Here is an 18,083-nt window from a genome sequence, read left to right as displayed (position 1 = left end):
GAAACCGAGACACTCGCGGTTTGCTTAACCGTGGTTTCGGCCGAAACCGCGGACCGCGAGTGTCGGTCCTTTTCTTTGCGTTTCTTAACAATTTGAGTAGTCAGAGGATCTGACGGCATAATGTACGCAAAATCTGGGCCGAAAAACTGTTCAGCAAACTCCGACCGGCGCCTAAGCGTTCGTCGGTTGAAGGAAGCACAGGCTAAACAAGCTGCTACGTCGTGGTCTGGGCCTAAACAAGGTAAGCAGTAAGAGTGGAAATCTTTATGAGGTATTTGTTTCCCACAAGTTAAACAGTTATTCACTTTTTCTGACATCGGCTGAGGCAAGAAAGAGTCCCCAACGGGTACTTAGCTTTTAGAAGTCTTCGAAGTAGTATTCGGTAGTAGTAATCTCTGGATCTGACCGATCGGCACTTGCGAACAGCTTCTGCTTCGGGCGCCACGCGGCAAGAAAGACTGAGGAAAATGGCGTCGGCTGATGCCTTTATACCCGAAGACCAGCAGAGATGACGTCGGGTGAAGTGCGACACCAGCCGAGGCCAGACCCAGACTTTGGAATCCGGCCGACCGAAAGGCTGCCTGACGACAGGACAACCCTATTTGTAAGGACTGCAGATGCATCCTTGAAGGACATCATGCGTAATAGGTGGTGAATGTTATTAAAACATTTACAAATGCTTTTAATATTACTAATTTTTCTAAACAAAACATAGAGTTGTTAAGAACTCACCATACATGTACTACTGATCATTGTTGTAGCATTCCAAACTATTGGCTTTCACTGGTCTGGATAAGTGCCCTTTATCAGTTGTACTGCTGTCCATTTCTATTAGATGTCAAATAGGTGGAGAAAGTGTGATTTTGCTGTAGGAAGATTCCCTACAAGGATCTACAGTCCCACTGCCTCTCCTATTTAGGTGCAGAACACAACTACAAAAACTGTACTTGTTCCAACTGTAATTTATCAAATAACCTGTATGTCCAGCTGGGGTACCGAAGTTAGAACCTTCCATACAGCCATATGTCTGACATATGACCTAAGACCCCATGTATAAGTTTACAAAAAAGAACAAGTACTCAGAATTTCTCCAAGCCAGTAATCCTGAAGCAGCCTGAGAGACAACTGGTCAACTAATACAGGATAGGCAGGAGACAATGATACCCCTCGATCGAGGTGTCAAAAAAGGGAGATGAATCAGAAAGGGGAAGACGGGGAGGGAGGGAGGGAAGGAATACTGCAACAGTGGACAGTAGAACATCAAATGTTATGGTAAGTTCTCACACCACTGTACTATGTCCTTCCTTACATCTCTGCTGCAGTACTCCAAACTGTTGGGTGATTCCCAAAGCTTAAGAGGTGTGATATGTGATGTGTGGATGAAAGAGAGATAGGAGAATTGTCTAGTAATCCAGAAATCCAGAGAGAACTGACCTAGCAAAGATGGCTCTGGATCTACAAAAGGCATCCACCACTCAATGTTTGATAAAAGTATGCACAGAAGACCAAGTAGCCGCTTCGAAAATTGTTCTAGAATCAATCCCCATATAAATGGATCCTCATGAGGCCACTGCTCTACCAGAATGATCTTTAGCTGGAGAGGGTAAGGATTTGCCATGTAGAGTGAAGCAAAAGGGAATGGATTTAGAAATCCAGTTAGCAACAGTCTACTTTCCAAAAGGGGTTCCTAACTTGGAGTCTTGGAAAGAGACAAACATTTGTCAGACTTGTGAATATCTTTGGTCTTATTCGGGTAGAATCTCAGCAGTTTATGCACATGCACAAAATGCAGAATTCTTTCTCCCTTATTTTCAGGCTAGGGAAGAAAGTGGGAAGATTTATGGCCTGACTGAGAGACAGTTCATTTATTATGTTTGACATGAAGGACAGACTGGCTCTTAAATACACTGTCCTTATGGAAAATAAGGAAGGGAGGTGTTGTAGTTCAGAGACTCATCTGCAGAGGTTAGAGCTACCAGAAGAACAGTTTTCCAAGTACAGAATGTAAAGGAGTCAGAGACTGCTGATACGAAAGGAGGAAGAGCAAGTTTTTCCAGCACAAATATGAGAATCCGATCAGGGGAAGCCTTGCTTGGAGGTTTCAGGTGCAGTACACTAAGAACTGTTTTACCTCTAGTCTGGCCACAAGTGGTGGGTCCAAAGTGAAGCAGGCAAATATGACTGAAATGTGAGCTTTAACTGATGAGTATGCTAGGCTAGATTGCAACAGCTCACACAAATAAAAAATGACCACTGGGTTATTCGCCTGAAGTACATAGCAAATCTTTTCCCATTTTGCTACGTATGATTTTTTTGGTAGCAGATTTTCTTGCTTCCTGGAGAAGCTTAAGCACATCCTCAGAAAACTGGTATATAAAAGTGACTAGAATCCTAAAATAATATATCAGGCTGAGGGATGACAGGGTGGGGGTGACGTAATGAGCTCTTCTGCTGAGTAAGCAAGTCCAATGCAGAGGGAAGCTTCGGGTGATCGCCCTTGCCTAGGTAGAAGGGAAGAGCGAAACGGTGCTGCCTTGGCCAATAGGGAGTCAACAGTAGCATCTTTTGGCATTCCTTTTGGGTCTTTAATACGACCTTGGGAAGCAAAGGAAGTGGACGGAAGGAATTTAATAACCTCCCTCTTCAATACAAGGACATTGCATCCATTTTCCAAGCTTGAGGACAGTAGTTCCTGCTGAAAAGGAGCAGAAGCTGTTTGTGGTGGGTAGAGGCAAAAAAATATCTATTTGTGGAAACCCCCCCATTTGCGGACGATGTCTAGGAGGATCTCCCTGTTCAGCATACATTCATGGTAATCTTCTCTTGATCTGCTTAGAAAGTCTGCCAGGATATTGTCCTGTAAGGGAATGTAAACCACTTGGAAGTAGATGCTTGCTTTAATGGTCTACTCCCATGTCAAAAGAGCCAGTCGCACACTTGATAAGATCTGATGCCCCCTCTGCTTGTTTACATATCATATGACTGTTGTGTTTTCTGAGACCAATCTTAATGGGCCTGGATTCCAAGAATGGGAGAAAATCTACACAGCCTGAATTATTGCCTTTATCTCCTTCAGACTGATGTGCTCTGATCTTAAATTTGTTGACCACTGTCCCTGAACTCTCAGATTGCCCATTCATGCTCCCCATGCATTAACTGATGAGTTTATGTGCAGCTCCTGTTATGGTGTCTGTGTTTGAAGGCAAGACCCACGTTTAGCTTTACCTGTGGTAGTCACCATAGTATTTCCTTCTTTAGGCTGGGCAGGAGAGGAACCTGTGTGTCCAGAGGATTAATATGTTGGGACCAAGTAGATTTCAGGTACCACTGGATCTTCCGCATAAAAAGTCTTGCAAAGAGGATGATGGGTATGATTGCTGCCATGAATGTCAGTACTCTGAGAATCCCCCTTGCAGTGCAGGACTGAAGAGGGAAAAAGGAAATGACGTACCTGGTTAGGGTCTGCACTTTGGTGACACAAATGTCTGTATAAGCTTGGTATCTAGTTCCCACTACAAGAAAATTGACTATTTCAGATAGACTGTGAAAACTTCATCCTGAAGTAGGCCCATGGTGAATTTGAGATAAGACAAGTGTACCTGCTGAGATTGTGGCTGCATTAACAGTTTGCCCAAATAAGGGAATATACAGATTCCCTGGGTCCTGCAGTACGCTATTACTGGTATGAAGCACTTTGCAAAGAATCTAGGGGCTGTAGAGAGTCCAAAAGGCAAAGCAGAAAAGTGAAGGTCTGATGAGCAAGTAAAAAAAAACAAAGAAATGTCCTGGAAACTGGGCATCTTTTAGGTCCAAAGACACCAGGAAGGCTTCGGGAAGGATGAATGGAAACAGAGTTTGTAATGACAACATCCTGAAAGTTGGAACAAGCAGAAAGATGTTGTGGCTGAAAAGATCCAGAATTGGTTTCCAGTCTCCTCTTCTTGGGATAAGGAAAGTCTGGAATAGAACATTTCCCACATACTGTGGAGGCACCAGCTCTACTGTGCCTCGCACTAGCAGTGCTTAAATGCTGGGATAGAGCAACTTAATCTGATTTTGTGAAGGCAGAGGGATGCCAATGAAAAGAGGAATTTCTTTGCAGGTCATTCTGTTTCCCTTTGGATGACTGACCCCTGATGGACCACTATGAGCAATTCTGGAATTCCCACTCTAATGAGAATTTGCAGTACTCCTTTTAGCCATTCATAAATTATTATGTGGGATACTGTTACTGGTTGCTTCAGTCGTTTTGGAGGTGCAAATCTCAGATGCCACACCAGCCTCAGGAAGCGTCAAGGTAAATGTCAGGTGTACCACAGGTTCTGAGACCTCGGCGGGTATTTCTAAGCCTAGATCTCAGGCCTAAGTCAGTTAAACTTTTTCTTGAGGGACATCAAGGGCATAAAGCTCTGCCATCTTTACTTGGGCAAAGTGCTTAAGGTGCTGAACTTCCAAGTATGAGTTACGAGACAAATATCTGTTGGAAGAGATATCTAGTGATAACAGACCACAGTTTACCTCTGAACAGTTCAAAACCTTCACAACGCAAAGTGGCACCAAGCACCTGACATCTGCTTATCATCATCCAGCCATATGTGGTTGGTAAACTGTGACAGTATAACATAATTCTATTTCTGCATATCAAAATACATGTCACGTATCCACTTACTCAATGGCACTAATCCTGTACTTAAAATGACAGCAAAGAGTACTCCTGGACCTGCTGAAACCTACAGTTTGGATAAGTGCAAATAATAAACACTTTGACTACCTAAAGAAGAAGTTGTCAAGAAGTTTTACTACAGGACAGCATTTACCCTTCATGTAACTGAAGGCTGACAAATGGTAACCATGTCAAACTGTCTTCAGGACAGGCTTTCAGATGTATAAATCTGATGCATGAGACATTACATGGTGATGACACACACAAAAGATTTAACTACTTAGCAACAAGAAGGCATAATATTAATTTCAAAACTGACAATTTTTTTGTCATTTATATAAATGTAAGACTGCCTATGAAGTAAGTGATGGTTTAATGAAGATGTTTCTTGTTTAAAAAAAAGGGAGAAATTGAATAATTTATGTCTTACTGCTAAGATTATATAATATATTTATTTAATATTTGTTAACCGGGAAAGTCCAACTTCGAACAAAGCCAATTTTCAGCGGAGGCCCTGGGAGAAATGCTCCAGATGCATGTCTTTGAACATATATAGCGGAGGCCCTGGGAGAAACGCTCCAGATGCATGTCTTTGAACATATATAGCAATATATGTGAAGTATAATGTTTGTTACGTTAATACAGTTTGATTACTTTTACATGAATGTAAATTTGCCTGTGTCACAAATGATAAATCAATAAAGGTGTTTGAAAAATAAATGACGAATTTCAAACTAGTGATGAATATCGAGAAGGACAGATGGCTACCTTTGAGCCCTAGGAGGTAAAGATGATCATGTTCATACCACAAGAAGAAAAGATCACCCATGCAACAGTACAAAGGTATCACCCATGCAACAGTACAAAGGTATCACCTAATGCTACATTACAAAGGTATCACCCATGCAACATTACAAAGGTAACACCCATGCAACAGTACAAATGTATCACCCATGCAACAGTACAAAGGTATCACCCATGCAACAGTACAAATGTATCACCCATGCAACATTACAAAGGTATCACCCATGCAACAGTACAAATGTATCACCCATGCAACAGTACAAAGATTTCACCTAATGCTACACTACAGAGATTTCACCTAATGCTGCACTACAAAGGTATCACCTAATGCTAAATTACAAAGGTATCACCCATGGAACAGTACAAAGGAGTGTGGCCTAATGGTTAAGGTGTTTGCCTTGCAAACACAAGGTGCAGGGTTTGAGTCTCACCAGGGATAATTGGCTAGGCTTAAAATAGCTCACAAGGGCAGTTAGCTTTGTACTATCTATGAACCTATAAGGTATCACCTACAGCTACATTACAAAGGTATCACCTGTATTACAGTATAAGGGTATCACCCATGCTACATTATAAGGGTATCACCCATGCTACATTACAAAGGTATCACCCATGTAACAGTACAAAGGTATCACCTACAGCTACATTACAAAGGTATCACCTAATGTTACATTACAAAGGTATCATCTAATGTTACATTACAAAGGTCTCACCCATGTAAATTGTACAAAGGTGCCACCTAATGTTACATTACAAAGGTATCACCCATGTAACTGTACAAAGGTGTCACTTAATAAGGTATCACCTACTACTACATTGTAAAGGTATCACCTACTACTACATTGCAAAGGTATCGCCCGTACTATATTACATAGGTATCACCTACTGCTACAATGCAAAGGTATCACCCATGTTACATTACAAAGTTATCACCTAATGTTACATTACAAAGGTACTGATGCTACATTACAAAGGTATTGCCCGTACTACATTACAAAGGTCGAAGAATTCAGCACAGGTGACACAGAATGTCAAATGCAGGGTCACATTATGGATGAGGATCCAGGACATCTACATATACAAACTAGGTCTCAGGATCAATGGGCTACAAAAACACTATCTTGAGCACCCTAAAGCCCTCTTAGAAAATGATTTTTTTGACAGAAAATGTTTTGGCTGGTAACTAACACCAAAGTATAAATGGATTGAAACACATCCATGGTTGTACTTTCTCACTAAAACCAGATATGAACACTTTACTTTAATATTTAACTTGCTTTCAAACCCTGGTCTAAAATCAGGGGAACTGTAATATATTAGAAACTGCTGCACAACTGTATGTGTACAGAAAAGCAGCACTACCAGCATGCTGATGTAATACCTGTAAAGCAAGTAAATGGCACATTTCCTATAAAAATATGCAATGCAACATTACACTGGTAAAATACAGCAAAGAGTGCATCTGAAACATCAATGTTCAGGCCTTATCCGATTTACACTAGTACTTTAATATTTCTGTGAAAATTATGCATCAGTCATGCATTTGTATCTTGCCTTAACACCAGTGTCTTTTTTTAACTGGATTACGCCTGTAAAAAAAAAAAATCACCCGATCAAAGCACCAACTCAGTTAGTGAATTAAAACCCGTACACTGATTCTCACCTTTTCGTGAGTTAATAAGGAGAAAGCGCCAACTCACTTAGTGAATTAAAACCCGTACAATGATTCTCACCTTTTCGTGAGTTAATAAGGAGAAAGCACCAACTCAGTTAGTGAATTAAAACCTGTACAATGATTCTCACCTTTTCATGAGTTAATAAGGAGAAAGCACCAACACAGTTACTGAATTAAAACCCGTACACTGATTCTCACCTCTTCATGAGTTAATAAAGAAGAAAGCACCAACTCAGTTAGTGAATTAAAACCCGTACACTGATTCTCACCTTTTCGTGAGTTAATAAGGAGAAAGCACCAACTCAGTTAGTGGATTAAAACCCGTACAATGATTCTCACCTTTTCGTGAGTTAATAAGGAGAAAGCACCAACCCAGTTAGTGAATTAAAACCCGTACACTGATTCTCACCTTTTCGTGAGTTAATAAGGAGAAAGCACCAACTCACTTAGTGAATTAAAACCCATACACTGATTCTCACCTTTTCGTGAGTTAATAAGGAGAAAGCACCAACTCACTTAGTGAATTAAAACCCGTACACTGATTCTCACCTTTTCGTGAGTTAATAAGGAGAAAGCACCAACTCAGTTAGTGAATTAAAACCTGTACAATGATTCTCACCTTTTCATGAGTTAATAAGGAGAAAGCACCAACACAGTTACTGAATTAAAACCCGTACACTGATTCTCACCTCTTCATGAGTTAATAAAGAAGAAAGCACCAACTCAGTTAGTGAATTAAAACCCGTACACTGATTCTCACCTTTTCATGAGTTAATAAGGAGAAAGCACCAACTCAGTTAGTGAATTAAAACCCGTACACTGATTCTCACCTTTTCATGAGTTAATAATGAGTAGACATACAAAGGCAGGAAGAGCCTGTTCAGCAGGTGATCTGTAAGCACGTCATTCAGGAACTCACAATTAATAATAAGAATGTCATTCAGGTAATGCAAGTGGTCGAGGTGCTCTGCAACCAAGTCACTCAGCTTTGTCTTGTTAGCATGTCTGCAAAAGAGAAATAAAGTGAAATGTTTACATACGTCAAGTAGCACCATCCCAAGGTATGTCAAAATATCACCATCCAAAGGTACATCAAATAGCACCATCCCAAGGTACGTCAAAATATCAACATCCAAAGGTACATCAAATAGCACCATCCCAAGGTACATCAAACTATCACCATCCAAAGGTACATCAAATAGCACCATCCCAAGGTACGTCAAATACCACCATCCAAAGGTACATCAAATAGCACCATCCCAAGGTATGTCAACATGCCACCATCAAAAGGTATGTCAGAATACCAGCATCCAAAGGTATGTCAAATACCACCATCAAAAGGTACAGCAAAAGTAGAGGTGCTCAAATACCTCTCAGATGCTATGAATTATGCATTAAAAGTTATATTTGCATTAAAACATTCATTAATATCAATTACATTTTGTTAGAACAATGGTTCTGTAAACAAATTTTTATATCATTATACTGGCATATTTCACAATTCAATAGTTTCACTGATTAAATAATTCCTTCCCAGTAAGGGTGTGGGACTGGATCCAAGTAAACATACAGAAGGTGTCAAACATTTCTGGGGTGTTAGGATGCCTTTTCAGTTAACATACAGAAGGCTAGCAGAGTACTGCTGGACTGGCAAAGCAGAAAACCTGTCCTGATTTTCAAAAAGAGGAAAAGAAGACGGAGTTGTAGATAACAAATAAAATAATATTGTACCACAACAGCTCACAAATGCACAATAACACAAAGTGGTCTTTAATGATGCACTCAATTCAGCAAGCAAGACCACACAAGCTGCAAACATGTTTCACCCAAAAACTGAAATATTTAAGGTCTGAAGTTCACCATATTAAGGTGCTTGTAACTAAGTAACATACAGATAAAGGCTGTTATGTAGCAACAAACAAACCCATACAAATAAAACAAAAATAAAAACAGCAGAAATAAAATCTTAACTAAAAGTGATACCTCCAGATTAAACATCACCATATATTAAGGAATGAAGTCTTAAGAGACCTTTTAAAACCTGAAACATTCAAGCTTAACAAGAAGCCTCTGCTCTATTAACCCCACAGATGGGTATCACATAAAATGGAAATGGCCTAACCTGTCAGAGTGAGTATAACAGATATCAGTGCACACTGTTGTTGTTTTGTCAAGATATTTCTGGCTGGGTCTTATCCTCATCTGCTAGGAAATGTATGGTTTTGTGTCACATGTGCTGGAAAGTCAATTCAGCTGCTCAGTGCAACTGGCAATGAATGGGAGAGAACAAGTGTCCACGACCACAAACTAAAAGAGATGTGCAGGTCTGCAGTACGTATACTGGGAGGAAAATACAACAGTGCAGTATTACTGACAATGAAACAGCAAAGCAAGTATGCAGGGCCAAGGAGAAAGGAAAATGTTGATGTGCATGATCATTCTCAGAATGCAGAGTGCACGCACACAAAATCACAATTCTAAAGGAAGGAGGAAGTGAAAACCTATCTTTATTCCAAAAACAGAGGCTTGAAATACAGTAACTGTTTTAAGATCTATGCAGTGATTACTTAAAAACAGTAAACATCGAATTCCTGTAGGCAGCAGCATCATTTGAATGTGTCAGTGGTGGTAATCATGTTTTTTGGCAATAAGTCTATGGGGAATTAAACAGTTTTTTCACATACATGTAGAAAGAAACTGCTGAGGAAATAATTCTAGTTATATAAATCTGTGGATGGGGGGTGGAGGTGAGGCTATCTACAGCTTCCAGTAACCTGCTCACTGTTGCCATTAGATTTTAAGTGTAGGTTGGTAAAGTCAGACAGTCCTATTTACCACCACCTTCCATCTCAATATCCTTTAAGAACTTTGCTCTGAGTTCTGGCTAACAAATATAACCTACATCGGTTTAATTTCTTCTCTGTAGCCATGCTTGCAATGAATGATGAAAATGTCATTAGTCCTAAACGTTTATTTTTATGTCAGAAATAAGGGTTTGCCTCTTAACAGTTTGTCTTAACCCATCAAATCTGAAAGAGGTTCTGTTTAACACCAAGATTCCGTGTCAACACAGGCCAAGCCTGGAAACAGTTTTTATCAGTGATGACACTGCTAGAATTGGGTTTATCACTAAAAATATCAAAATGCCTTTCTAAACTAGGATATGAAATGGGATAATTATATAAACCATCATAAAAACGTCCACAGTAAAATTACTTTACACACAACCTAATCTGCAAACGGCATCATATTCTAGGTCTTAGATGAGAGCTGACAAGGACCTATGTTCATAGGTTCATAGGTTCATACTAGGCTATCTGCCCGAGGGCATTTACAAGCCTAGCCCATAGTTTTGTGGCTTACGCCACCCCTTTAGTATGGGGAACTATACCCATTATTTTGCTGTGCCTCTGTCGAGCAGTGACACTGAGGTGATCCCTGGGGTATATCTGCGATCTCCCATCCATTGGTCAAGATTTTTCTTGAACAAGGCCAGCGAGGTGCTCTGCCTCACATATACCGGGATTTTGTTCCACAGCATAGGGAGTCTTTGGGTGATGAATCTATCCCTCCAACACGTCCTATTAATAGCCGTGTCCAGGTTTAAGTCTCCCGCCCTTGTGGCTCTGATGGATCTAGATTTTTTGAGGTGAAGCATATTCATCAAATCTGGGTTTGACATGGCCTTGTATGTTAGGCAAAGGTCACCTCTGAGCAGGCGTGGCGACTGAGTAGAGCTGGATTTCTTTCAGTCAGGCAGCATAGGACAGATGTTTGAGACCCTTTATCCTTTTGGTGAGGAACTTTTGTGGCCTCTCAAGCTGCTGCAAGTGTCGGGTCAGATACATTCCGAATGGGGCATTATACTCAATCATTGGTCTGATGAGTGATGAGTACAGGGAGACTATGACCTCCCTTGATCTAGACTAGAAACCCTTCATGATAAGGTGGGCAATGTAGAAGGTCTTCCTAACTAATTTGGCTACATGGGTGTCGAATGACAGACTACTATCAACCTGTGTCCCTAGGTCCCTGATAACTTCTTCTGTGCTCAGTGGATTGCCACCTATTTGGTAGCTAGGGGTAACCTTGTTTTTCCCGAAGGGTATGACTATGCATTTTTTGGCATTTAACTTTAGGCCATGGCTCTGGCACCAGTTATCCGTTTCTGTGAGACCCTTCTGTAGGATATCTGTGTCAGATGTGTTTTCTACTATGGCGCCCAGTTTGCAGTCATCTGCAAACTTTGTCAGCCATAACCCTCCTGTGTTTGCTTGTACTTGGAAAAGTAGATGCCAAACAAGAGTGGGCCCAGGACTGAGCCCTGTGGTACACCACTTGTGACAGGCTTTGAGTCTGACATGGCGCCAGCAACTCTGACCCTGTGGGTTCTGTCACTCAGCCAGTTTGCAACCCATCTTGTGATGTATGGGTTAACGTTTAAGCTGATGAGTTTTTCAATGATACCCGAGTGGGGTATTGTATCAAGGCCTTCGCCAGATCTAGGTAGGCTGTATGGACTGCCTTTCCCTCATCAATGGCTTTGGTGACTGTTTGAAAAAGTCAACCAAGTTTAGAAGGCATGATCTGCCTTTGACAAAGCCAAACTGGGATGGATCCAAAGTCTGCAAATTCCCTATGTCTTTATTTATGAGGTCCATTATGATCCTCTCCATGGCTTTGCAGATAAGGCTTGTCAAGCTAATGGGCCGGTAATTTCCAGGGTCGGTGGAGGCACCGCCTTTGTGAAGTGGGACCACAGTTGCAGTGCGCCACTCCCTGGGCACGTATCCAGAGGTAAGACTATGATTAAACAGCTGTCCTAGCTGTGGGTTCAATTCATCGTTTAGTTCATGGAGCACACAGCCGGGGACACCATCAGGTCCCATGGATGCTGTGTTTTTTGCTTTGGCGAGAGCAGTTTTCACTTGGGTGTTGGAGATGTTTGGGGGACTGCAATCGCTTGGTATAGATATCTCTCCTTTTGGGGGGGAGGGGGGGGAGAAGTTTGCACTGAACCTGTCAGCCAGTATGTTAGCAATGTCTGTAGGATCAGTAATCTTCACATTATTTTGAACTAGTTCTGAACATATCTGGGAGTTTCCTCCCAGGTTTCTGACATAGCTAAAGAAGGCCTTATGATTGTCTTTTGAGTCTTTAGCTATTTTTCTCTCAAAATTTGCTTTGGATGATTTTATGAGAGCTCTTAGTTTTTTACTTATAGTGATCAAGGGTGTCTTACCTTTTAAGGATTTTGCTCTATCTTGTAGTAGCTTCCTCCTTTTGTTGTAGAGTTTGTTTATGGCTGGGGTCCACCAGGCTGGACGCTTGCCTTTGGTACAAAGAGTCTTTGTTTTGCTTGGGATTGCCTTATCCATGCAGTCCTGCAGGTGCTGGGAGAAGGCATTTGTAAGTGATTCAGCGGCTTGAATACTATTTTCCGCCTCGGGGCCTTAAAGGAGACCACACTAGTCTTTAGAAGTGTGAAGTCGGCTTTCGAGAAATTCTTGACTGTGGTCTTTTTTATTTCAGGTGGGGGTGGGATGAGGACCTCCAGCGAGATTAGTTTGTGATCTGATCTCACCAGTGAGGGGTATACTTCCGGCGTTGAACATAGTGCTCCCATGTTCATGATGATGAGATCAAGTATGTTTTCTCCTCTTGTGGGGATGGTGACTAGCTGTTCCATGGCATCTGAGTTTATGAATTCCAGGAACTTTTGAGCTAGGGTGTTTGGGCTTGAGTAGTGTACCCAGTCTATATTAGGGTAATTGAAGTCACCTAGTATGATGGTGTTTGGTGATACATTTATCCCCTCTAGTGTTTTCAGGAAAGCCATGTGAGGTTCCAGAGTTTGTGAGGGTGGCCTGTAACATGCTACAATTTGCAGAGCAGTCTTGCCTATGGTTAATTGCACCTGGATGGTCTCCGATGCATCGTGCGTTGCCACCAGTCTTGAGGTGTGGGTGTCCTTGATGAATATGGATACCCCCCCTCCTTTCTTGGTATTGTCCAGATTTTGGGGCCGGAATGCATGATATGAGGTATAACCTGATAGTGCTGGGGTGCTCTCAGGAGCTTGTGATTTAAGGACAGGACTAGATTCTGCACTGCTCTGTAGAATAGTCTAGAAATTCTGTAGCATCCCAAGAAACATAGCTCCAGAATGTTTAACTGTATTGATGCATCGCTAAAAAATGGGCTTTCCTCCTTGAGAACATTCCAAAACATCCACAGAAAAAATTTCTTGTAAGCGTGCCTCTCAAATTCTGTGTTCAGGAATCAGGGACAAAAAACGTTTGCCTTTCGGCTTTTTCCCGGTAAGGGGTCGCCACAGTGGAACTCCGGTCCTCTAATAATTGGCAGTAGATTTTTTAAGAAACGCTGAGGTGCCAGCTCGACGGCCAACCTTCAATGAAGGCATGCCCATTTACACACGCATGTCTTTCAAACGCTATCCAACCGCGGGGAGGACATGCAGACTCCACGCAGAAGGCACTCCCAAGCCAAGCCGAGAATCAAACGGGAGAACCTCTTGCTGTGAGGTAACTGAGGTACTAAAGCTAAAACTGGGGGAAGTTTTAAACTTGGAAAGATAATACAAGAACAAGTTTTGCATCAGCATGAATTTTCAGAAGAACATGACATACAAAATAAAGCCTGGTACTACCGACTGACGGTAATCCTCAGTGATTAAAAAGAAATTCAAGCAAATTAAAAGGCACAGAGCAAACACTTGACAACTATGTTAAACGGGACAGAGCAAACACTTGAGAGCAACAGTCTGTTAAAGGGACAGAGCAAACAATTGAGACATACAGTATGCTAAAAAGGACAGGGGAAACCGTTGAGAGCTAGAGTATGTTAAAGGGACCGAGTAAACCTTTGACAGCTATTGTAAAGGTTAAAGGGGACAGAGCAAACACTTGAGAACTATGATAAAGGGGACAGAGAAAACACTTGAGAGCTATGACAAAAGGGACAGAGCAAAACATGAGAGCTACAGAATGTTAAAGGGACAAAGCAAAGACTTGAGAGCTACAGTATATTAAAGGGGCAGAGCAAACACTTGCGAGTTATGTTACAGGGACAGAGCAAACACGTGAGAGCTACAGTATGTTAAAAAGACAGAGCAAATACTTGAGAGCTATGTTAAAGAGGACAGAGCAAACACTTAAGAGATACAGTACGTTATAGGGGACAGAGCAAATACTTGAGAGCTACAGTATGTTAAAAGGACAGAGGAAACACTTGAGAGCTACAGTATGTTAAAGGCAACAGAGCAAACACTTGAGAGCTATGTTACAGGGACAAAGCAAACACTAGAGAACTATGTTAAAGGGATAGAACAAACACTTGAGAGCTACAGTATGTTAAAGGCAACAGAGCAAACACTTGAGAGCTACAGTATGTTAAAGGGACACAGTAAACACTTGAGAGCTACAGTATGTTAAAGGAAAAGGGCAAAACCTGAGAGCTATCTTAAATGGTACAGAGCAAACACTACAGAGCTATGTTAAAGGAGACAAAGCAAACACTTGAGAGCTACAGTATGTTATAGGGACACAACAAACACTTGAGAGCAATGTTAAAGGCGCAGACCTAACACTTGAGAGCTACAGTACGTTAAAGGGACAAAGCAGACACTTGAGAGCTATAGTATGTTAAAGGCACAGACGAAACACTTAAGAGCTACATTACGTTAAAGGGACAGAGCAAACATGTGAGAGCTATTTTAAAGGGACAAAGCAGACACTTTAGAGCTACTGTATGTTAAAGGGGACAGAGCAAACACTTGAGAGCTATGTTAAAGGGGACAGAACAAACATTTGAGAGCTATGTTAAAGGGGACAGAGCAAAGACTTGAGAGCAGCAATATGTTAAAGGCAACAGAGCAAACACTTGACAGCTATGTTAAAGGGAACAGAGCAAACACTTGAGAGCTACAGTCTGTTAAAGGGACACAGCAAACACTTGAGAGCTACTGTATGTTAAAGGGACTGAGCAAACACTTGAGAGCTATGTTAAAGGGGACAAAGCAAACACTTGAGAGCTACAGTATGTCATAGGGACATAACAAACACTTGAGAGCTATGTTAAAGGCACAGACCTAACACTTGAGAGCTACAGTACGTTAAAGGGACAAAGCAGACACTTGACAGCTACAGTATGTTAAAGGGGACAAGCACGTGAGAACTATGTTAAAAGGGACAAAGCAAATAATTAAGAGCTATGTTAAAGAGACAAAGCAAACACCTGAGAGCTATGTTAAAGGGACAGAGCAAACACTTGACAGATGCAGTATGTTAAGGGGGACAGAGGAAACAGTTGAGAGCTACAGTATGTTAAAGGGACACAGCAAACAATTGAGAGCTATTGTGAAGGGGACAAAGCAAACACTTGAGGGCTAGGATAAACGGGACAGAGCAAACACTTGAGAGCTGTGTTAAAGGGACAGAGCAAACACTTAAGAGATACAGTATGTTAAAGGCAACAGAGCAAACACTTGACAGCTATGTTAAAGGGGACAGAGCAAAGACTTGAGAGCTACAGTATGTTAAAGGCAACAGAGCAAACACTTGATAGCTATGTTAAAGGGGACAGAGCAAACACTTGAGAGCTATGTTAAAGGGGACAGAGCAAAGACTTGAGAGCTACAGTATGTTAAAGGCAACAGAGCAAACACTTGATAGCTATGTTAAAGGGGACAGAGCAAACACTTGAGAGCTATGTTAAAGGGGACAGAGCAAACACTTGAGAGCTATGATAAAGGGGACAGAGCAAACACTTGAGAGCTACAGTCTGTTAAAGGGACAGAGCAAACACTTGAGAGACATGTTAAAAGGGACAGAGCAAACACTTGAAAACTACAGTATGTTAAAGGGGACAGAGCAAACACGTTAGAACTATATTAAGGGACAAAGCAAACACTTGAGAGCTATGTTAAAGGGACAGAGCAAACACTTGAGAGCTACAGTATGTTAAAGGCAACAGAGCAAACACTTGAGAGCTATGTTAAAGGGGACAGAGCAAAGACTTGAGAGCTACAGTATGTTAAAGGCAACAGAGCAAACACTTGAGAGCTATGTTAAAGGGGACAGAGCAAACACTTGAGAGCTATGTTAAAGGGGACAGAGCAAACACTTGAGAGCTATGATAAAGGGGACAGAGCAAACACTTGAGAGCTACAGTCTGTTAAATGGACAGAGCAAACACTTGAGAGACATGCTAAAAGGGACAGAGCAAACACTTGAAAACTACAGTATGTTAAAGGGGACAGAGCAAACAAGTTAGAACTATATTAAGGGACAAAGCAAAGACTTGAGAGCTACAGTATATTAAAGGTTCATAGGTTATTACTAGGCTAACTGCCCTTGTGAGCCATTTTAAGCCTAGCCAATTATCCCCTGTGAGATTCAAACCCTGTACCTTGTGTTTGTAAGGCAAACACCTTAACCATTAGGCCACCCTCACAACCAAAGGGACAGAGCAAACGCTTGCGAGCTATGACAAAATGACAAAGCAAAGACTTGAGAGCTACAGTATGTTAAAGGGACAGCGCAAACACTTGAGAGCTATGACAAAAGTGACAGAGCAAAACATGAGAGCTACAGTATGTTAAAAAGACAGAGCAAATACTTGAGAGCTATGTTACAGGGACAGAGCAAACACTAGAGAGCTATGTTAAAGGGATAGAACAAACACTTGAGAGATACAATATATGTTAATGGGACAGAGCAAATACTTGACAGCTACAGTATGTTAAAGGGACAGCGCAAACACTTGTGAGCTATGTTAAAATGACAAAGCAAAGACTTGAGAGCTACAGTATGTTAAAGGGACAGCGCAAACACTTGAGAGCTATGACAAAAGTGACAGAGCAAAACATGAGAGCTACAGTATGTTAAAAAGACAGAGCAAATACTTGAGAGCTATGTTACAGGGACAGAGCAAACTAGAGAGCTATGTTAAAGGGATAGAACAAACACTTGAGAGATACAATATATGTTAATGGGACAGAGCAAATACTTGACAGCTACAGTATGTTAAATGGACAGAGAAAACACTTGAGAGCTATGTTAAAAATGACAGAACAAACATTTGAGAGCTACAGTACGTTAAAGGGGACAGGGCAAACACCTAAGAGCTATCTTAAAGGGTACAGAGCAAACACTACAGAGCTATGTTAAAAGGACAAAGTAAATACTTGAGAGCTACAGTATGTTAAAGGGGACAGAGCAAACACTTGAGAGCTGCAGTATGTTAAAGGGGACAGAGTAAACACTTGAGAGCTATGTTAAAGGGGACAAAGCAAACACTTGAGAGCTACAGTATATCATAGGGACAGAACAAACATGTGACAGCTATTTTAAAGGGACAAAGCAAACACCTGAGAGCTGCTGTATGTTAGACAGAGCAAACCCTTAAGAGCTATGTTAAAGGGACAGAGCAAACACTTGAGAGCTATGTTAAAGGTGACAAAGCAAACACTTGAGATCTACAGTATGTTAAAAGGGACAGAGCAAACACTTGAGAGCTATGTTAAAGGGGGACAGAGCAAACACTTGAGAGCTATGTTAAAGGGACAGAGCAAACAACTGAGTGTTAAGAGTACGTTAAAGGGACAGAGCAAAACACTTGGGAGATAAAGTATGTTAAAGGGGACAAAGCAAACACTTGAGAGCTATGTTAATGGGGACAGGGCAAACACTTGAGAGCTATGTTAATCAGACAGAGCAAACACTTGAGAGCTATGTTAAAGGGGACAGAACAAACACTTGAGAAAAACAGTATGTTAAAGGGGACAGAGCAAACACTTGAGAGCTAAAGTATGTTAAAGTAACAGAGCAAACACTTGAGAGCTAAAGTATTGTTAAAGGGACAAAGCAAACACTTGAGAGATACAGTATGTTATAAGGGACAGAGCAAGCACTTGAGAGC

General features: G+C 41.3%; 1 protein-coding gene across 1 annotated transcript in view; it reads right to left on the bottom strand.

The window, feature by feature from the left end:
* Positions 1–18,083, bottom strand: part of CLEC16A (C-type lectin domain containing 16A) — a gene marked incomplete in the record, with an annotated part of 3,039,290 nt that overhangs the window by 2,502,012 nt on the left and 519,195 nt on the right. The window contains 1 exon segment of the mRNA XM_044089149.1: positions 7,973–8,147. Coding sequence (XP_043945084.1) covers positions 7,973–8,147 — 175 coding nt within the window.

The sequence above is a fragment of the Protopterus annectens genome, chromosome 12.part0 (genome assembly GCF_019279795.1).
Source record: "Protopterus annectens isolate FY-2018-M chromosome 12.part0, PAN1.0, whole genome shotgun sequence".
Lineage (NCBI taxonomy): Eukaryota > Metazoa > Chordata > Ceratodontiformes > Protopteridae > Protopterus > Protopterus annectens.
Note: the sequence above shows the minus strand (reverse complement) of the source record. Positions and strands in the feature narration are given on the sequence as shown.